Consider the following 16731-nt stretch of genomic DNA (forward strand, 5'->3'; position numbering starts at 1 on the left):
CTCTCGCTAGACCCTGACCCTCGGACCGGAACGGGCAGTACGGGCTGCAACAGTTTGGCGTCCAACATCGGGCTCCAGTAAGCGCAACACTCCAGCTCCAGGGACACCCTCATGCTGAAATCAGATTTACAAAATCTGTCCAAATGTACAGGCAAAACACCAATCAATGCTCATAAAATAAAAATAAATAAATACTTCAAAAAAAAAAAAAAAAGAAAGAAAGAAAGAAAGAAAAGCGAAGAGCTAAGAATAGCCAGGAAAGTTTGAAGACTATCAGGATTTACTCTAAAGCTTTGTTTATCAAGTTCATGTTTCTCAAGTTTATCAAGTATTATTAAGATACCATGTTAGTCAAATAAGCTAGAGAGCTGAAAAATAATACTCTAGCATTTCAGAATCTTTACATTTGACAGGGTAGAGCTGTATAACAATGGGAAGGGGTTCACCAAATGTGCTGAGGACAACTGGGATCCCAGCAGAACACTGGAATTTTCTGCTTGGATCCCAATTCAGTAGCATTGAATATTCAATAACATTGAATCCCCAATTCATGCCACATAGAAAATAAATTCCAGATGAGTTAAAATCTAGTGGAGGAAAAGCAAACTCTAAAAGATTTGTGTGTGCACAGTTTGCATGTGTGCACATGTTTGTGTGTGTGCATGTGTTTGCATGTTTTCATATTTACATATACTCATGTGTGCACCTGTGTTTGCATGTGTGCGTATGGTTGCATGTAGGTACCCATGTGTGTGCATGTGTGCATACACGTGTGGTGCCTAGAAGTCTTCCTCTGCCCCTTTCTGCCTGATTTTTTGACATAGTCTCTCACTGAATCTAGAGATTGTCTGACCCAGCTATCCTCAGGCCTCTGCCTCTTTAGCAATTGAATTATAGGCTTTATTGCCATGTCCAGCTTTAAATTCTTAAGGTTTTTTTATTATGCATTTGTGATGTGCAATACACACATGTGAGTTCAAGTGCCAGTGGATGCATCAGGTTCTCTGGAGCAACGGTTATAGGCATCTGTGAGCTGCCTGGTCTGGGTCTGGGAACTCAACTCAGGTCTGCTGCAAGAGCTGTATAAATTCTTAACGGTCAAGCCATCCCCAGCCCTCATGTTTAGCTTTTTACATGGTGCTGGTGATCCAAACTCAAGCCCTTGTCTTGTATAGCAAGCATTTTACCAAATCTGTCCTGCCTTTGAAAGTTTAAAACTTTTATAAGAAAAGGTGGGCCAAGCCTTCTTAAAAATGTACCAGAACAAGTTGTCAAAGAGAAAAGTACTTGTCCATATAAAATGTCCAACTTGTAGACAACAAAATACATTGCAGGCCAAGTTACTAAAGCTGATGTTAGGGAAGGCATTGGCAATGCATATGTCCAAGGAAAGACCTATACTCATAATTCAGAATTCCTTAAAAATCACTAAAAAGGTAACTTTACAGAGGGCTGTGAGCAGGCCAGCTAAGCAGCTCCCTTGGGCAATAAATAGTCTTAAACAGTTGATGAACATGTATCTGAGAAAATGTCAACAAGGACACCATTTCACATTCATCAAACTGGCAGAAACTTCAGTCTGATGCTATCATTCTGACAAGAATGGGGAGCAGTAGAACACTCACACTTGCAGGAAGAGGTAGAAATTGGTACTACACTGACAAGAGGTTTCCCATCACATAGTGGAAGATTCTGCACATGGTCACACAATGTCCACATCTATTAAGGTGTGGAGAAGAAACGCCTCATGTGTTGAAGGCTCGGTCCCCAGCTGCTGCATCTGCTCATGGAGAGGTGAAGGGTTGTGAAGTCTCTGACTAATTGATGAGCTAATCCAATGATGGATTCATAATTTGTTGCCATAATTGGGAGGTGGATGGGAACTTTTATGGAGGAACCTTGTTGGAACAGGTAGGTCAAGTTGAGGATATCCCTGAGATCCATCCCTTGTTCTGGGCTTCTCTCTGGCTCCCTCTACTTCCTGGATGCCACCAGGTAAGGGGATTATGACTTTGAGACCAGCCTAGACTACACAGCTAGACCCTATCTCAAAAATCTTAGGGTTTCTGGGACTGGAGCCATGGCTCAGTTGTTAAAAGAACTTACTGCTCTTGCAAAAGACCAGGGTCTAGTTCCCAACACCCACACGGTGACTCACAACCATCCATAACTCTGGTTCCAACAGATTGGACTCCTTCTTCTGACATCCACAGGTACCAGTCACACAAGTGGTGTAATGCATACATGCAGACTCACACAAGTAAAATAAAAATAAGCAATTGCTTAATGAAGAAAATCAAACACTAATAAGTAGAACATCTGTGTCACATCCTCTCCTCCAAGATTCATGGACCATAGAGGAAGTGGGAGGGAGCCTTTAAGAATTTGGGAGGGGGGCTGGAGAGATGGCTCAGTGGTTAAGAGCACTGACTGCACTTCCAGAGGTCCTGAGTTCAAATCCCAGCAACCACATGGTGGCTCACAACCATCTGTAATAAGATCTGATGCCCTCTTCTGGTGTGTCTGAAGACAGCTACAGTGTACTCATATATAATTAATAAATAAATCTTTTTTTAAAAAAAAAGAGTTTGGGAGAATTGCAGCAAAACAGTGTCCTGGACATGCCTAGACAGCTTTAGTCCTGAACTCAAAGCAGCTGTGGTCTCCTGCGAAAGACTGGCATAAGGTCAAGCCAGTCAGCATCTCAGCATAGAGTGGGGCAGGACTCATGAGCCCCCACTCCTAGATAAAGAGCTATTGACAGTTGGTGCTCTTAGGAGAGGGAGGTTTGGTCCCTGGTAGGTAGACTGAGCTTCAGTGGATGACCCCAAACCAAGGAGTATATAGACAGCACAAAGTTAGATGGTTTATTAAAAATAAAAGTATGAAGTTGGGAAGGGGTAGGGACAAGCAGGCTGATTCTTTCATTATAAAATATGGCCTGTGTATACAGAAAAGTCCATAGAACCCAAGAACCATAGAAGCTGAGCATGATACCACACATCTGTAACCCCAGCCATTGAAAAGTGGAGGCAGGAGGAGCAGGGGTTCAAGGCCAGCCTGGGCTGCACAAGACTGTATATAAAGAAAGGATTTTTAAAAAGAGAATTAGGGCTGTAGCTCAGTGGGCAGAGAGGCCAAATAGCATTCATGAATCCCTGAGTTCATCCCAGGATCACATAAACAGTCAGTATACGGGCCAGTACTCCCAGTACGCAGGAGGTAGATACACAAAGATCAGGAGGCCGGGTTCATCCTCAGCTACAGAGTGAATCTGGGGTTGGTCTTGGCTACATAAGATGCTGTCTCAAAAACCAAACACAACTAGAGTATGGAGGAGCTTCTGAGGGAGGGGTGAGCAGGTTGCACTGAAGTGACTTTTTTTGGGAGGGGTCTTAAAGGATTATGGAATTCTGTTAAGGAGAAGAAAACACTCGTTGGGGTGGATTGGTGCACTGAAGATTCGGGCAGCAGAAAGAACTGAGGATTGTAGGCCACCTGGCTTATCGGGAAAGCTCAGAGACGAGCAGCTGTGAGGCTGGGATCCAGCAGTGTGGAATCATTGGAAAATGGCTTTCTAAGAGGCATTTGGTCCTGAGTCGACATGAAGCTCTGGGGCTGTATATAGCTCATCAGTAGATCCCGTGGCTGGCAGGTGCAAGGCCCTGGGTTTGTCCCCAGGCATTCTACCCACTTACATCTCTTCAGAATAGTTCATTTGGTTTAATCAGACGCAATGCCAAACCCCTTCAGCATGAACCTGCTTTTTTCATTACTTCTTGAGAACTAGCCATGTTGATCCCGGTCTCTTCCCTAGGGAGGTGAAATGCTAAGTGTTCTTGAGTTTGCAGAGATTCAAATGTGAATGTGTCTGTGGAGAAACCTTCTGAGGTCAAACTGGTCTCAGGCCCGGAGGGCTCATTACAAGTTTCCTCTGTGGAGACTGTCTGATGGAGCCCAGGCCTCCCTGGCTAGGTACCTCTTGAGTTTTTCAGCTCTGACCACTAAGAGTGTATTGTGGCTCACTGGAGTTCACAGAGGTAACGATCAATAGGCCCCTGGAAGCATCTTCCACTGTTTATGTGCTGCCTCTGAATAAGGGCCGGAAACCAGCCTGACAGACATGGATAATAACTGTGGCATCTGTGTCCAAGGAGCAGCATCTTTATTTCCGCAGAATCTCTGGCGTTGTGCCTGAGGCCTTGCTGAGTCAGCATGGTGCTGTCTGGTGTACACCTCATTGCCAAGGCCTCGTGCGAGGTCACAGGTGTCCCCTGGAAGATGCTGACTTTGATGTCTCCGCTGTCTAAAACATCATGCCATGAATACATATTTACTGGCCTCTCCCTTCCATGCCACGAGTAGGAACAGAGCTACAAATAAAGCAGGCACGAGCCCAGGCTCTGGAATAGCCTATCTTGTGAGAGACAAGACAGAGTCTCTTACAGACACTGGCCAAGTCTTTTGGATAAGGATGAAGAAGAGAAACTGCAGGGGGCTGTGACAGTGTAGGCAGGAAAGGGAGAGGAGCCTGATCTAAGGGACAGGGACAAGGCCATGAAAGGCTTCAGCTGGGAAGGAAGTACTCTCTGATTCCTAAGAATGGTTGGGAGTGGGACAGGCCAAGAGAGGGATAAGGTAGTTGGGGAGACCCCCTCCTTAGGGTCACCTGTACCTGAACCTGGGGCCCCTCAGGCAGGCCACACACTCCTTGGCCCAACTTTTTTTTAAAATCCCATTTATTTACTTATTTAGTGTGTGGGGTGGGTGGACGTGCGGGCAGGTGTCACAGTGCATGTGTAGAGGTCAGAGGGCAAATGGGAAGAGTCAGTTCTCTCCTTCCATCCCTTGTTTCCCTGAGATAGAACTCAGGTCATCAGGCTTGGAGTTGTCTCACCACTCTATTTTGTGTTCTTAGACAGGGTCTTGCTATGCAGCTCTGGCTGGCTTGAGACACACTCTGTAAACCAGGCTGACCTCCAACTTGCAGAAATTTTCCTGTCTTTGTCTCTTAAGTACTAGAATCACAATATTACACACTTTGCCCAGCATCAGCACCATGCCCAGCATCAGCACCATTCCCAGCATCAGCACCATTCCCAGCATCAGCACCATGCCCAGCATCAGCACCATGCCCAACATCAGCACCATTCCCAGCATCAGCACCATGCCCAGCATCAGCACCATGCCCAACATCAGTACCATGCCCAGCATCAGCACCATGCCCAGCATCAGCACCATGCCCAGCATCAGCACCATGCCCAGCATCAGCACCATGCCCAGCATCAGCACCATGCCCAGCATCAGCACCATGCCCAGCATCAGCACCATGCCCAGCATCAGTACCATGCCCAGTATCAGTACCATGCCCAGCATCAGCACCATGCCCAGCATCAGCACCATGCCCAGTATCATCACCATGCTCTATGGGGAAGTGAACCATGAAAGGTAGTCTGGTCCCCAGTTAAGATAAGGCTAGAAGCCCCAGAGACCCTGAAGGGACAGGGAGCTTCACCTGCTCTCGGGCACCAGGTCCCTGTTACTAGCCGCAGTTCCCCATAGATTTGTGGCCATCAGTCACATAAGGGCAATGCCCTAAGCCCCTCACATGTAGATGAGTCATCCCTAACATCTTAGATCAAGACAATAAGAAAAGAGAAGTGATCTGTGGTCACATAGGCTCAAGACAGAGTTCTCCATGCTAATGAGGTACCTAGAGGCCTGGAGGGCTTAGCCAATAAGCTTTCCTTCCCAGACATTCCTCCCTACAAAAGGTATTTCATCTCAGGCCCACCCTGAGAAGCGGGTTATGGTTTTACAGATCCACTTTCCACCTTGACAATAATAAATGCCTTAAAACCCTGGACTGACTCTTTTAATCAAGATCTGCCATGGGGAGCCATGGAGAAGGCCTTTGCCTACAGAACCATCATCTAGTCTCCTGTAGAAGGCCCCTCTGTGCTTCCAGCCATAATCACCACCAAGTCTGCGACCATCAAGCCAAGGACAATCCCTGTGGGACCAGCTGGAACTCCCTCCTTTCCCCCCACCCTGTCCCTGGGCTAGATCCAGCCCGAGGGTCCAGGGCCTAGATTTCATTTTCAGCTCTTCCAGCAGTGCCTGCATGTCCAAAAGCCTGGGAACTCCTCCATGGCCCCAGCCTCTTCACAGGCCCAGGGACCCCCGAGCCAGCTCCAGCTGCGCTCAGACTGCTTTCCCACCCCTGAGCGGTGCCTCGGCACTTCCCTATAGCCCAGCACCCACCCAGCACAGTCTGTCTCCCTGCGTTCTGCCTCCCCAGCAGCAGCCACCTCTGCCACCAGGGACCCACAATCCCACAATGCCCAGCAGCATCTCCATACCCAGCATTGTCTTCTTAAATCCCCTCACTCCCATTGCCATCCTTACTCTTCCTCTCCCTTCCAGCCTACTTTTATCCCCCTTTCTGGCTTATCTGGCATCTTATGCCTCTCATCTTAGCCAATGGTGACAGAAAATCAGGCTTGGAAGAGGCCAGACTATCTGGATCCAGCCCTTGCTTTATCCCTTAATGATTATGAGATCTTGGGGAAGCGAATGGCCAGTGTCTGAGCACTGGGGTCCTATGTGCATGAGGGGAGTTCTTTGGCCAGAGAAGTCTAAGATATATAAGGCTTGTAAAGTACTCGAAGCAAGCATTTGTGCACACACACATACACACACCTTTCTACTGTGTCAGAACTGACCTGATTCTGTTATTTTCCATAGACAATCGTGTCCCTGGCCACACTGCTCCCGGTAAAGCTGTCCCCTGCTTGGTTAATTGCATCTCTTCTCTATGTGACTCTAAATGCCTAGGGCGTTAACTGGATATTCTCAGCATGGTATCTTTTCTAACAAGAATGGATCCCCAACTTCTGTCTGAGGTTGCCAGCTCCTTTAAAATCTGAGACTGTGTAGCCCTTGTACCCAGTCAGTTTGCACTGAGGTGACAGTTGCAAATGGCTTTGTCATTTGAGCAAAAGTATAAAACCCTTCTAGGTCTGACATTCTGTTTGTTCATTTTCAAATACCTATTAGGCTGTGTGTGGTGGTGCCACATTGGATCCCAGAATTCAGGAGGCATTAGCAGTCAGAACTCTGTGAGTTTGAAGCCATCCTGGTGTACATAGGCCAATCAGAGCTACAAAGTGAGGTCCTGTCTCAAAAATGTAAACATATATTGGGCTGGTGGAATGGCTCAGTGCGTAAAGGTGCTTGCTGCCAAGCCTTATATTTGACCTGAGTTCAATCCCTGGCACTCACATTGTGGAAGAAGTGATGACTCCATGAGTTATCCTCTGACTTTCATGTGTGCCATCGTGCCCGTTTGAATACATACACAAATGAATAAATTTTAAAAACACCCGTTCTCATGCATAGAGTCACATACCTGCAACCCCATTACTCAAGAGGCTGAGCTAAGGAGATGGACCTTCAGGTTAAGATCTACCTGGTGCCCCCTCTCCATCAGAAAGTGTACTCAGTCCTTGGGCCATTTATAGTTCACTGGTGAGATGGCTATCAAACAAAGCTCCAAGTAAGAGAACACCCTGATAATATACACATGATGCTGAGAAAGTTCGTTAGGGAGGGTTGAGCTGGTCTGGGAAGTCGGAGGGGTGTCCAGGGAAGCATGTGGGGGTTGGGATCTGATGGATGAGCAGGATGAGAGGGAAGATTCCAGAAGAAAGCAGCATTGAGGAAGGAGAGGTATGGAGAACAGGGCTGGCAGAGCTTCCTCTGCATGTGGATCTCAGACTCAGGCCTGAGAGTTAACTGCTCACTAACCCTAGCGAGAGCTGAAATATGATTAGCCAATGGGTGTAGTGTTCACTTCCATCTTAAGAGTGTCGAGAAGTGAAGGCGGCGTGGAGGTGTGCTGATGGGAGGCGAGGTGGACCTGATGAGATCTGTGATCACGAAAGCTTATGCTGGCGGCAAGATGCTGAGGTCAAATCCAATGGTTCTAGGCTTCCAGGAACTGCTGGTGGGGATATCAGCATCAGGAGAGGACGTCATCCTTCCACAGAGCCTTGGCTGCTCAGCTGGGCTGTCTCCTCCCATTTTGACCTCCATGACTCCTGGTCAACCTTCCATGTTGCCCAAGCCAAGACAGAAGGAAGTGTGTGGGTGGCTGTCTCAGGAGGAGGTGTTTCTAAGAACAATTTAGCAGTGAACAGGAAACCTTCAGGGGATTCGTTTCCCTGACTTGAAGAATGGTCCCCTGGAATTGATGATGCATGATGTCCATCAAGCAGGATGGGTGAAAATCACATCTCTCTTTTTTCTCTGTCTCCTGTCTGCAGGCTTATATTTGGCACCCTTTATCCTGCATATTATTCATACAAGGCTGTGAAGTCCAAGGACATTAAAGAATATGTAAGTGAACCCTCTCACTGGGGGCAGGTGGCTGAGTGTAAATGGTGGAGGGACATATCCCTTAGTGTGGGTTTGTGGTGGGAGGAAACTTATCACCCTTCTCATGTGACCTCCCAGAAGTCCTGTCCCCATCCAAAGCTGTCCTCTGTCTAGACCCTAAGTATTGAAGTGAAGAAAGCCAAGAAGTATGAGGGGAACCTGAATCTGGTACTAGAGGCTGGGCGCCATGGGTGACTTCAATCTGGGACTAGGAGCTGGGTGCCATGGGTGACTTCGATCTGGGACTAGGGGCAGGGTGCTATGGGTGACTTCAATCTGGGACTAGGGGCAGGGTGCTATGGGTGACTTCAATCTGGGACTAGGGGCAGGGTGCTATGGGTGACTTCAATCTGGGACTAGGGGCAGGGTGCCATGGGTGACTTCAATCTGGGACTAGGAGCTGGGTGCCATGGCTGACTTCAATCTGGGACTAGGGGCCTGGTGCCATGGGTGACTTCATCTCTCACAGTTCTGTTTCCTCACCTGGGAAACTGCAGACCACAGACCACCTTCTGGCACTGAGAGAAAGTACATGGGTTTGAGAAGCCAGCTGACCTAGGTTATTCCCTGACTTACTGGTTCTGACCCCCTTCCAGTCTATCTTCCAACACCAGTTAAGCCTGATTGATGTGTAAGCTCTTTGAGGATGGAAGTATTTGTAATCATCTCTCTGTGACACTTGACAGAAAGCTGAGCCCATGGCAGTGGGGTCAGAAGGACTCACTGGTTGGAGAATTTCAAAAATTATTGTTGGGTGATTTGGGTGCCACCAGCAGCATTCCTGGTGGTCCCAAGGTTCCCCCTATTAAGCCTCTCCATTGACCAAGACATGCTGAGTGAAGAATGAGACAAGAATATCCTTTTTTTTTTGTAGGGCACTAGCCTGGCCAAAGTTCGAAGGATATGGGTGTGGTCATAAAGGGGCTGAAGTGCCAAGTCCTAGCTCTGAAAATCTATTGGTGTGATTTACATGCTAGACAAGTGGCTAAACCTCCAAGAGCCTCGGGTCATCTTCTGAACACCAGCCTGGTGACAGTCCCTCTTCCTCTTACTTAGAAGATGTTGCTTGCCAAGTTTGGGGTAGGGAGGACTCACTCTTTAGAGGATTACAATTATTAATGTTGAGTGCTCCCAGCTTTATCCCTGGTCATCCTAGGGGGTAGGTAAAAAATATCAAGGACTGGAGAGGTGGCTCACCAGTTAAGGGTTCTTGCTGCTCTTACAGAGGACCAAGTTTCAGATCCCAGCACCCATTTTAGGAGGCACCTGTACTCCATCTTAAAGGATCTCCCACCCTCTTCTGACCTCCTCAGGTACCTGCATACACAAATACACTCTAACACACATACATATCACACGATGGGCCCATGTGTGCACATGCACACAGAAAAAGAAAAGAAAGTCTTTTAAAAGTATGAATTCATTAATTCAAAGCTAGCTTGAAAGTCGTTATTTTCATGGATTTCCCAAAACGTCTTTATGATGAACACCTCCTGATCAACTACAACCAAAGCCCATCCCCCTTTCTCCCAGTTTCCCAGAACAAACCTCTCTCTCTCTCTCTCTCTCTCTCTCTCTCTCTCTCTCTCTCTCTCTCTCTCTCTCACACACACACACACACACACACACACACACACACACACACACACGTACATGCACACACTCTCTTTCTCTTCTCTTTTGGTTCAGCTGCTCCCTAGCAGGGGACCCAGAGTAGGTAACTTCTGCAAGCCCATCTCTGGTATGTGTGCAGACAGCTCTGTGTGCATGCTATAAATAGCAGAGAAGTTGCAAACACAGAGGCTCCTGGTTCTCAACTGACACAGCCCAGGCTAAATAGGCAGCTTCTTCTTCCAGCACTCTCCCTCCTGACCCCTCCCCACCTGTGGTACTCAGCAGCTGTGCCTGGGAGGGGCCCTTACTGAGGTCTCTGTAATTCAAGGCTGATCCACTGTAGAGCAGGGGCTGAGCATGCTCTCAGCCAGCTGGGAGAGATCAAACCCTGGTAAATTGTTATGTGCTGACTAAACTCACAGGAGCCTGATGTATGGCCAGAATGGCAATTCATGACTTTAGAGTGAGACCTAACTGGCAAGTAGAACAGCTGTTCGTGTTGGCTGGGGTGTGCACACTTCCCCGTGGGGGAGCTTGGGAGTTAAGATTAGAAGGTTTCTGGGTTAAAATGGCTTTGGGAGACAGGAGCTGAGTAGTACCAGGAAGACTTGCTTCCTTCCTCTGTCTTCACATGCGTGCACATGCACACACATTCCCTCTCCTCCCTCTCTCTCTCTCTCTCTCTCTCTCTCTCTCTCTCTCTCTCTCACACACACACACACACACACACACACACACACACACACACACACACACACACGGTCACATATGTTCACTGTCCCGGTACTCTCAAAGCACCCTCTCCAGCATGTTCAGTGCCGTATCACACATACACTCACACTGTTCACATGTTTTCTTCTTGTGGTCTGTTTGATTTTATTTCTGCTGCCGTGATGAAAGGCTCTGACTAGGGGCTGAAGAGATGGTTCCGTGGTTAAGAGCACTTACTGTTTTTCCAGAGGACCTGGGTTCAGTTCCCAGCACCTGGGTTGAGTGCCTCCCAACAACTGTTACTCCAGTTCTAGGGCATCTGATGTCCTTTCTGCTCTCCAAAGGCACCTGGACACACATTGTTACACACACACACACACACACACACACACACAGAGTGCATGTGATAGAGTGAACAAGAGAGGGTGGGGGACAGACAGGGAGATAGGAATTACAAAATAAAAAGAAATCTTAAAACTTTAGAAAAAATAAAACACTTTGCTTTGGGGAGGAAAGAGTTTGGCTCACACTTCGAGATCCATCACCGGGAAGCAAGGGCAGAAACTCAAGCAGGATCTTAAAGGCAGGCTGCTTGCTAGTCATACTGTAGTGCCTCTAACAAAGAAATTCACTCACAGCCAAGGAGGTATAGCAGAACCATGGAGAATGCTGTGTTGATGGCTCACTGGGCTCATGATTAGCTAACTTCCTTATACAGTCCAGTACCACCTGCCCAGGGATTGGTGCCGCCCACAGTGGGCTGGCCCTTCTATATTAATTAACAATCAAGACAGTCTCTCATAGGCATGGCCACAGGCCAATTTGATCTAGGGAATTACTTTCTTTCTTTCTTTCTTTCTTTCTTTCTTTGTCTTTCTTTTTTATTCTTCTCTTATATATTACATCCTGACTGCAGTTTCTTCTCCCCCCACCTCCCCTCTCTCCAAGATCCACCCACTTCCACCTCCCCTCAAAAAAGACCAGGCCTCCCAGGGACATCAACCAAACACTGCATAACAAGCTACCGTAAGACCCAGCTACAGTAAGACCCAGCTACAGTAAGACCCAGCTACAGTAAGACCCACCCAGCTACAGTAAGACCCAGCATGTATCATCATCAAGACTGGACAAGGCAACCCAGCAGGAGGAAAAGGGCTTCACAAGTAACAAAAGAGTCAGGAACAGCCCCTGCTCCTGTTGTTAGGAGTCCCACAAGAAACACAAAGCTGCTCCTCTGTCACATAAGTAGAGGACCTAGGTCAGACCCATACAGGTTTCCTGCTCTCTTAAATTTCCCTGAGTCCCAGTCAGTTGATTCTGTGGGCTGTGTGTCCCTGACCCATCTGGTCCCTCCCATCCTTCCTCCTGCTCCTCTGCAGGGCTTCCTGAGCTCTGCCTGATGTTTGGCTGTGGGATTCTGCATCTGCTCCCATCAGTTGCTGGGTGAACTCTCTCTGGTCTCTTTGATGTTGGTTTTGCTAGGCTCTGGTCCCAGAACACTCTGCAGGCAGGACAAGCTATAGGTCGAAGGTTTTATGGCTAAGTTGGTGTCCCAATCCCCCCACTTGAGGCCCTGCCTGGTTTCAGAAAATGGCCCCCGTCCTTCATGACTAGGAGTCTTTGCAAGGATTACTCTTGGAGAGACCATGGAGTTTCCACTGCACTATGTTTCCACCTTACCACCGAAATGTCCCCCAAATCCAGTCATTTCTCTCAATATTTTCTGCTCTCCCAACACCCGATCCTTCCTGTTTCCAACCCCACCAACCCCCAATGCACCCCTGAAATCTATTCTATTTCGATCTCTTGAACTTCTTGATGAAGATTCTCTTCCATATGATTCTCAGTTAAGGCACCTCAAAACCCCATTTGTGCAGGAGACAACCTGGGACTTTCCTGGGAATCAGGCTCTCCTTCACTATCCAGGTCCATTAATTCTCACACCCGGTTGGTGACTGTGCCCCTTCATCTTAGGACCATTGTCATCTCCCAACCCAGATCTCCTATCCTTCTCTACAGCCACTCCCTGAGATCTGCTTCATATCATTCTCTCCGAGATGAGTCAATGGTCTCTTGAACTAGCTTTTTAAGATATTTATCTGTTTATTTATTTGTTATTTTTAAATTGGTTACACCTGAGATTATATTTGCTATCTTTAATTTATAAAATATGTACAAAAACATAGGTTATTAAATAATGCTATTTTATTTTATTTCACTCTATTTTATGGGTACAGATGTTTTGCCTGCATGTCCATAAGTGCACCATGTGCTTGCAGTGCCCTCAGTGGCCAGAAAAGAGCATCAAATCCCCTGGGACTGGAGTTGTAGAAAGTTGTGAGCCACCATGTGGTTGCTGGGAATTGAACCCAGGTCCTCTGGACGAGCAGCCAGTACTCTCAATGGCTGAGATATCTCTTTAGCCCAGGATAATGCAAAATTGAAGACTGTAACAATAACTCCCTGGTGTCTACTAATATTTATAATGCAGAGTGACTCCCTGTGGCTACACTCTCATTTTTATATTCTTTTGTAATTATTTTAAATGTCATACAAGCATTGGATTAGCCTATTGTCACTGTAACAAGTTACAGTGAACGTGAACTTCCCAGCATAAAATAACATACATCATTAGATTCCGGTGCTGGGGTCACAGGTGGGGCTATTTCTCTGTGGAGTCTCTAGAGGGGAGTCTCTTTGCCTGGTTTGTGGCTCCTGGTGGCAGCTGCTCGCCAGCACATACCCCATCCTCATTCTTTGGAGCCAGTGGTTTCGCATCTCTGAGCAGTCTCCCTCTGACACCGCTGGGAAGAATTCCTTTGTAAGGATGCATGCAATTACAGTTGCTGACCTTCCTGTCTCAGTGTCCCTAATAACTCTGTTAATTCCTATTGGCTATGTAGTGGTCACTGTCCTCAGGGAACTTCTAATACTGAGTGAGACCCTTTCTCAAGACTGAAACTGTTGCGATTAATATTTCACTAATTAATTATTACTTATTAGTATAATTGAGTACTATTAATTAAATATAATTTAACATGTTCACTAACAGTAAATGGAATCTTTGAGCAGGAGTAAGTAAAAGTTCAGGTGTGCCTCCCTGGGTAAAGATTATTCACGTTCTTACCTTCACTGGTTCTCTCTGACCTGTGAAGGGTACCTGAAGAACCAGGATAATTTGAAACTATGGCATCCATAGGACACCCAGTCTTTTCCAAGTTTTCCTAATACTTAACCTTTTAAAAAAATTTTTCATTTATATACATATTGAAGTCCCTGTTTGAAAATCTTACTTTGGTTCTTTGCAGTTCAAGGTCCAGCCAAGAACTTTGTTATTTTTGTGAAAGATTCTTGCTCTGTAGTCCAGGTTGACCTCAACCTCATGATCCTCCTGCCTCAGAATCTTGAGCACTGGGATTCTGGCCAAGACTTTGAAAACAGCTTATATAAGTGTCCATTTTAGGAGTTTTCTTCTTCTTGGCTTCCCTTCTTCTCTGAGGTTCTCCCATCTTGAACAATCTTGCTCTGATTATAGACCAGCCCATTTGCTCTCAGCATCAAGGTGTGGCGGAGCAGAACTATCCCTGAGTTAGGGAAGTATGACAGGCGCAGGTGGCACTGCCTGGGGCCACCTCAGTGTCCACTGCCTTGGCACTGGACAGCCACGACCCTGTCTACCAACTCTACCTTCCTTTCAACAGGTCAAATGGATGATGTACTGGATTATATTTGCCCTCTTCACCACGGCAGAGACGTTCACAGACATCTTCCTTTGCTGGTAAGTGCTCCAGGGACTGGGATATTTCAAAGGGCAACTTTTCCTGGTGATGTAGGGAGGCGGTGTTTTCTTGGGCTGACTATCTAAGCAGCGATGGCTCTGCTTAGCTCAGGCCACCATGCTCTACAGCCTGAAGCCAAGTGCTCCACAGCTGGAAGCAGCCAGAGGCCACGGGCATGCCACAGGTAGAAACGGCCAGCCAGTAACACCAGCCCTGCACCCACAAGACACCAGAATGGGAGATGGCTCCGCCAATCTTCCACGATGTCTCCACAGGGCTGAGCTGAGCCCAAACCATCCCAATATCCACATGGTACCCGGCCAGCCAGAAACACCAGCCCTGCACCCACAAGACACCAGAATGGGAGATGGCTCCGCCAATCTTCCACGATGTCTCCACAGGGCTGAGCTGAGCCCAAACCATCCCAATATCCACATGGTACCCGGTAGAAATGAGACTCTGGCGCAGCGGCTTAGGCGCCCGGCCTGCAGAGGGAGAGCCCGTGCCCTCTGCGCTCTCGCGTGTGACTCTGCCCGAGTCTCATGGGGAAAAAAAAAAAGATTATCCAATAGCTTTATATATTTGGTAGTGCTCAAATAACAAGAAGCCCACACAATTAGAGGTGTTACCCAATACCTAACCTAGATATTACAATTACCTTAGACTCCACACGTACACCATTCTCCCCCACTCCTCTCTTAGCTCCTCCTCTTCCTTCTCCTTCCAACTCCTCACTCCGCCTACCTCTCATACAGCCCAATCGCTGAGCTTTATACGAATGCAGTGGGAAAATATCCCACTACAGGTGGGGAAGGATCACAACCTTTGATCACAGGAGCAGAACCAATGTTGGGATGTTAATCAGAGCGCTTTTAATAAACTGCTCCATAATGTTATTCAAGTCTCTAATGAGATCCCTAGGAGCCCGTGTGGTACAAGGCACTCAGAAAGTAGCATAGAGTGCACAAGCAGAGTTCTTCCACATATGTAGTGAAAGGGGCAGAGCCCGTAGCTCAGGAGTAGGTTGGTCCAGCATAAGCATGCAGTTAAAATGCCACATTTCCCTCCTAACCCATGTGCTCTTCCCATAACCACTATTCACACTTGTCTGTCCTCTTAAAACATTTGTGGGTGCCAGGCATGGTGGCACACACCTTTAACTGCAGCACTCTTGAGGCAGAGGCAGGCGGATCTTTGTGAGTTCAAAGCCATCCTGGGTTCCAGGACAGGCAGAACTACATAGACAGACCCTGTCTCAAAAAAAAAAAAAAAAAAAACAAAACCAAAACAAAACTAAAACATGCTGGTATGTTAACACACACACTTATACAGACATTTTTATTTTTAAAATGTATTATTCTGTCTGTGTGTGTGTATGTATGTATGTATGTGTGTGTGTGTTTGTGTGTGTGTGATGCGTATGTGATATGCATGAGCACAAGAATCCCCTGGTACACACGTGGAAGTTAGAGAATGGCTTTGTGGGGTCACTTATCTCCTTCCAGTCTTACGTGTGTTCTGGGGATCAGCTTGGGTCGACAGCCTCGTACAGCAAGCCCTTTTACCCACTGAGCCATCCCCATGGTTTTCTTTTTTTGTGGTAACTTTTTTTTTCTGAGACATCTTGATGTAGCCTAAACTGGTCTTTACCACTCAAACCCTCCCTCTCAGGTTCCTAAGAGCTGGAATTACAGGAGTGTGGTGCTTATATCTTTCATTTTCTCCTTTTTTTAAATAATAATGTGAGCCATAGCAGTTCTATTTGCTTCTTGAATTAATTTTAGAATGCTTTCATATGAACATCAATGTTTGTACTTGTTTTTCAGTGGTCACATAGTATTTCATGGTCTAGATGGAGTGTAACTTATTTAATTAGTGTCCTTTTTTAAAAAGTTTAAAAATCTATTTTATTTTTAATTGTGTGTAGGTCTCTGGGGAGTGGGTATGTGCATATGCACGTGGGTTCCTGTGGAGGCCAGAAGTGGACATCAGATCCCCAGGTGGTCAAGAGTGGCCTAGCCAGGGTGCTGGGAACCACATTCAGGTCCTCTGAAGAGCAGTATGCACTCTTAACTACTGAGCCATCTCTTCAGTCCCGATTAATGTCCTTTGCATGGACATTCAGTTGTTTGGCTTCTTTCGCTTATAAACAATACACTTGCTAGACACACATCCTTAGTCTCAACAC

At 46.9% G+C, this 16731-nt stretch overlaps 1 protein-coding gene across 4 annotated transcripts in view; it reads left to right on the forward strand.

The window, feature by feature from the left end:
* Reep1 (receptor accessory protein 1) overlaps positions 1-16731 on the forward strand; it is a 104480-nt gene that overhangs the window by 42717 nt on the left and 45032 nt on the right. For all 4 annotated transcript variants that reach the window (XM_076939907.1, XM_034512340.2, XM_076939906.1 and 1 more), the window contains exons 2-3: positions 8328-8400; positions 14466-14542. In XM_076939907.1, the coding sequence (XP_076796022.1) occupies positions 8328-8400; positions 14466-14542 (150 nt within the window). The remainder of the gene's footprint in view (positions 1-8327; positions 8401-14465; positions 14543-16731) is intronic.

This window comes from Arvicanthis niloticus, chromosome 9 (genome assembly GCF_011762505.2).
Source record: "Arvicanthis niloticus isolate mArvNil1 chromosome 9, mArvNil1.pat.X, whole genome shotgun sequence".
Classification (NCBI taxonomy): Eukaryota; Metazoa; Chordata; class Mammalia; order Rodentia; family Muridae; genus Arvicanthis; species Arvicanthis niloticus.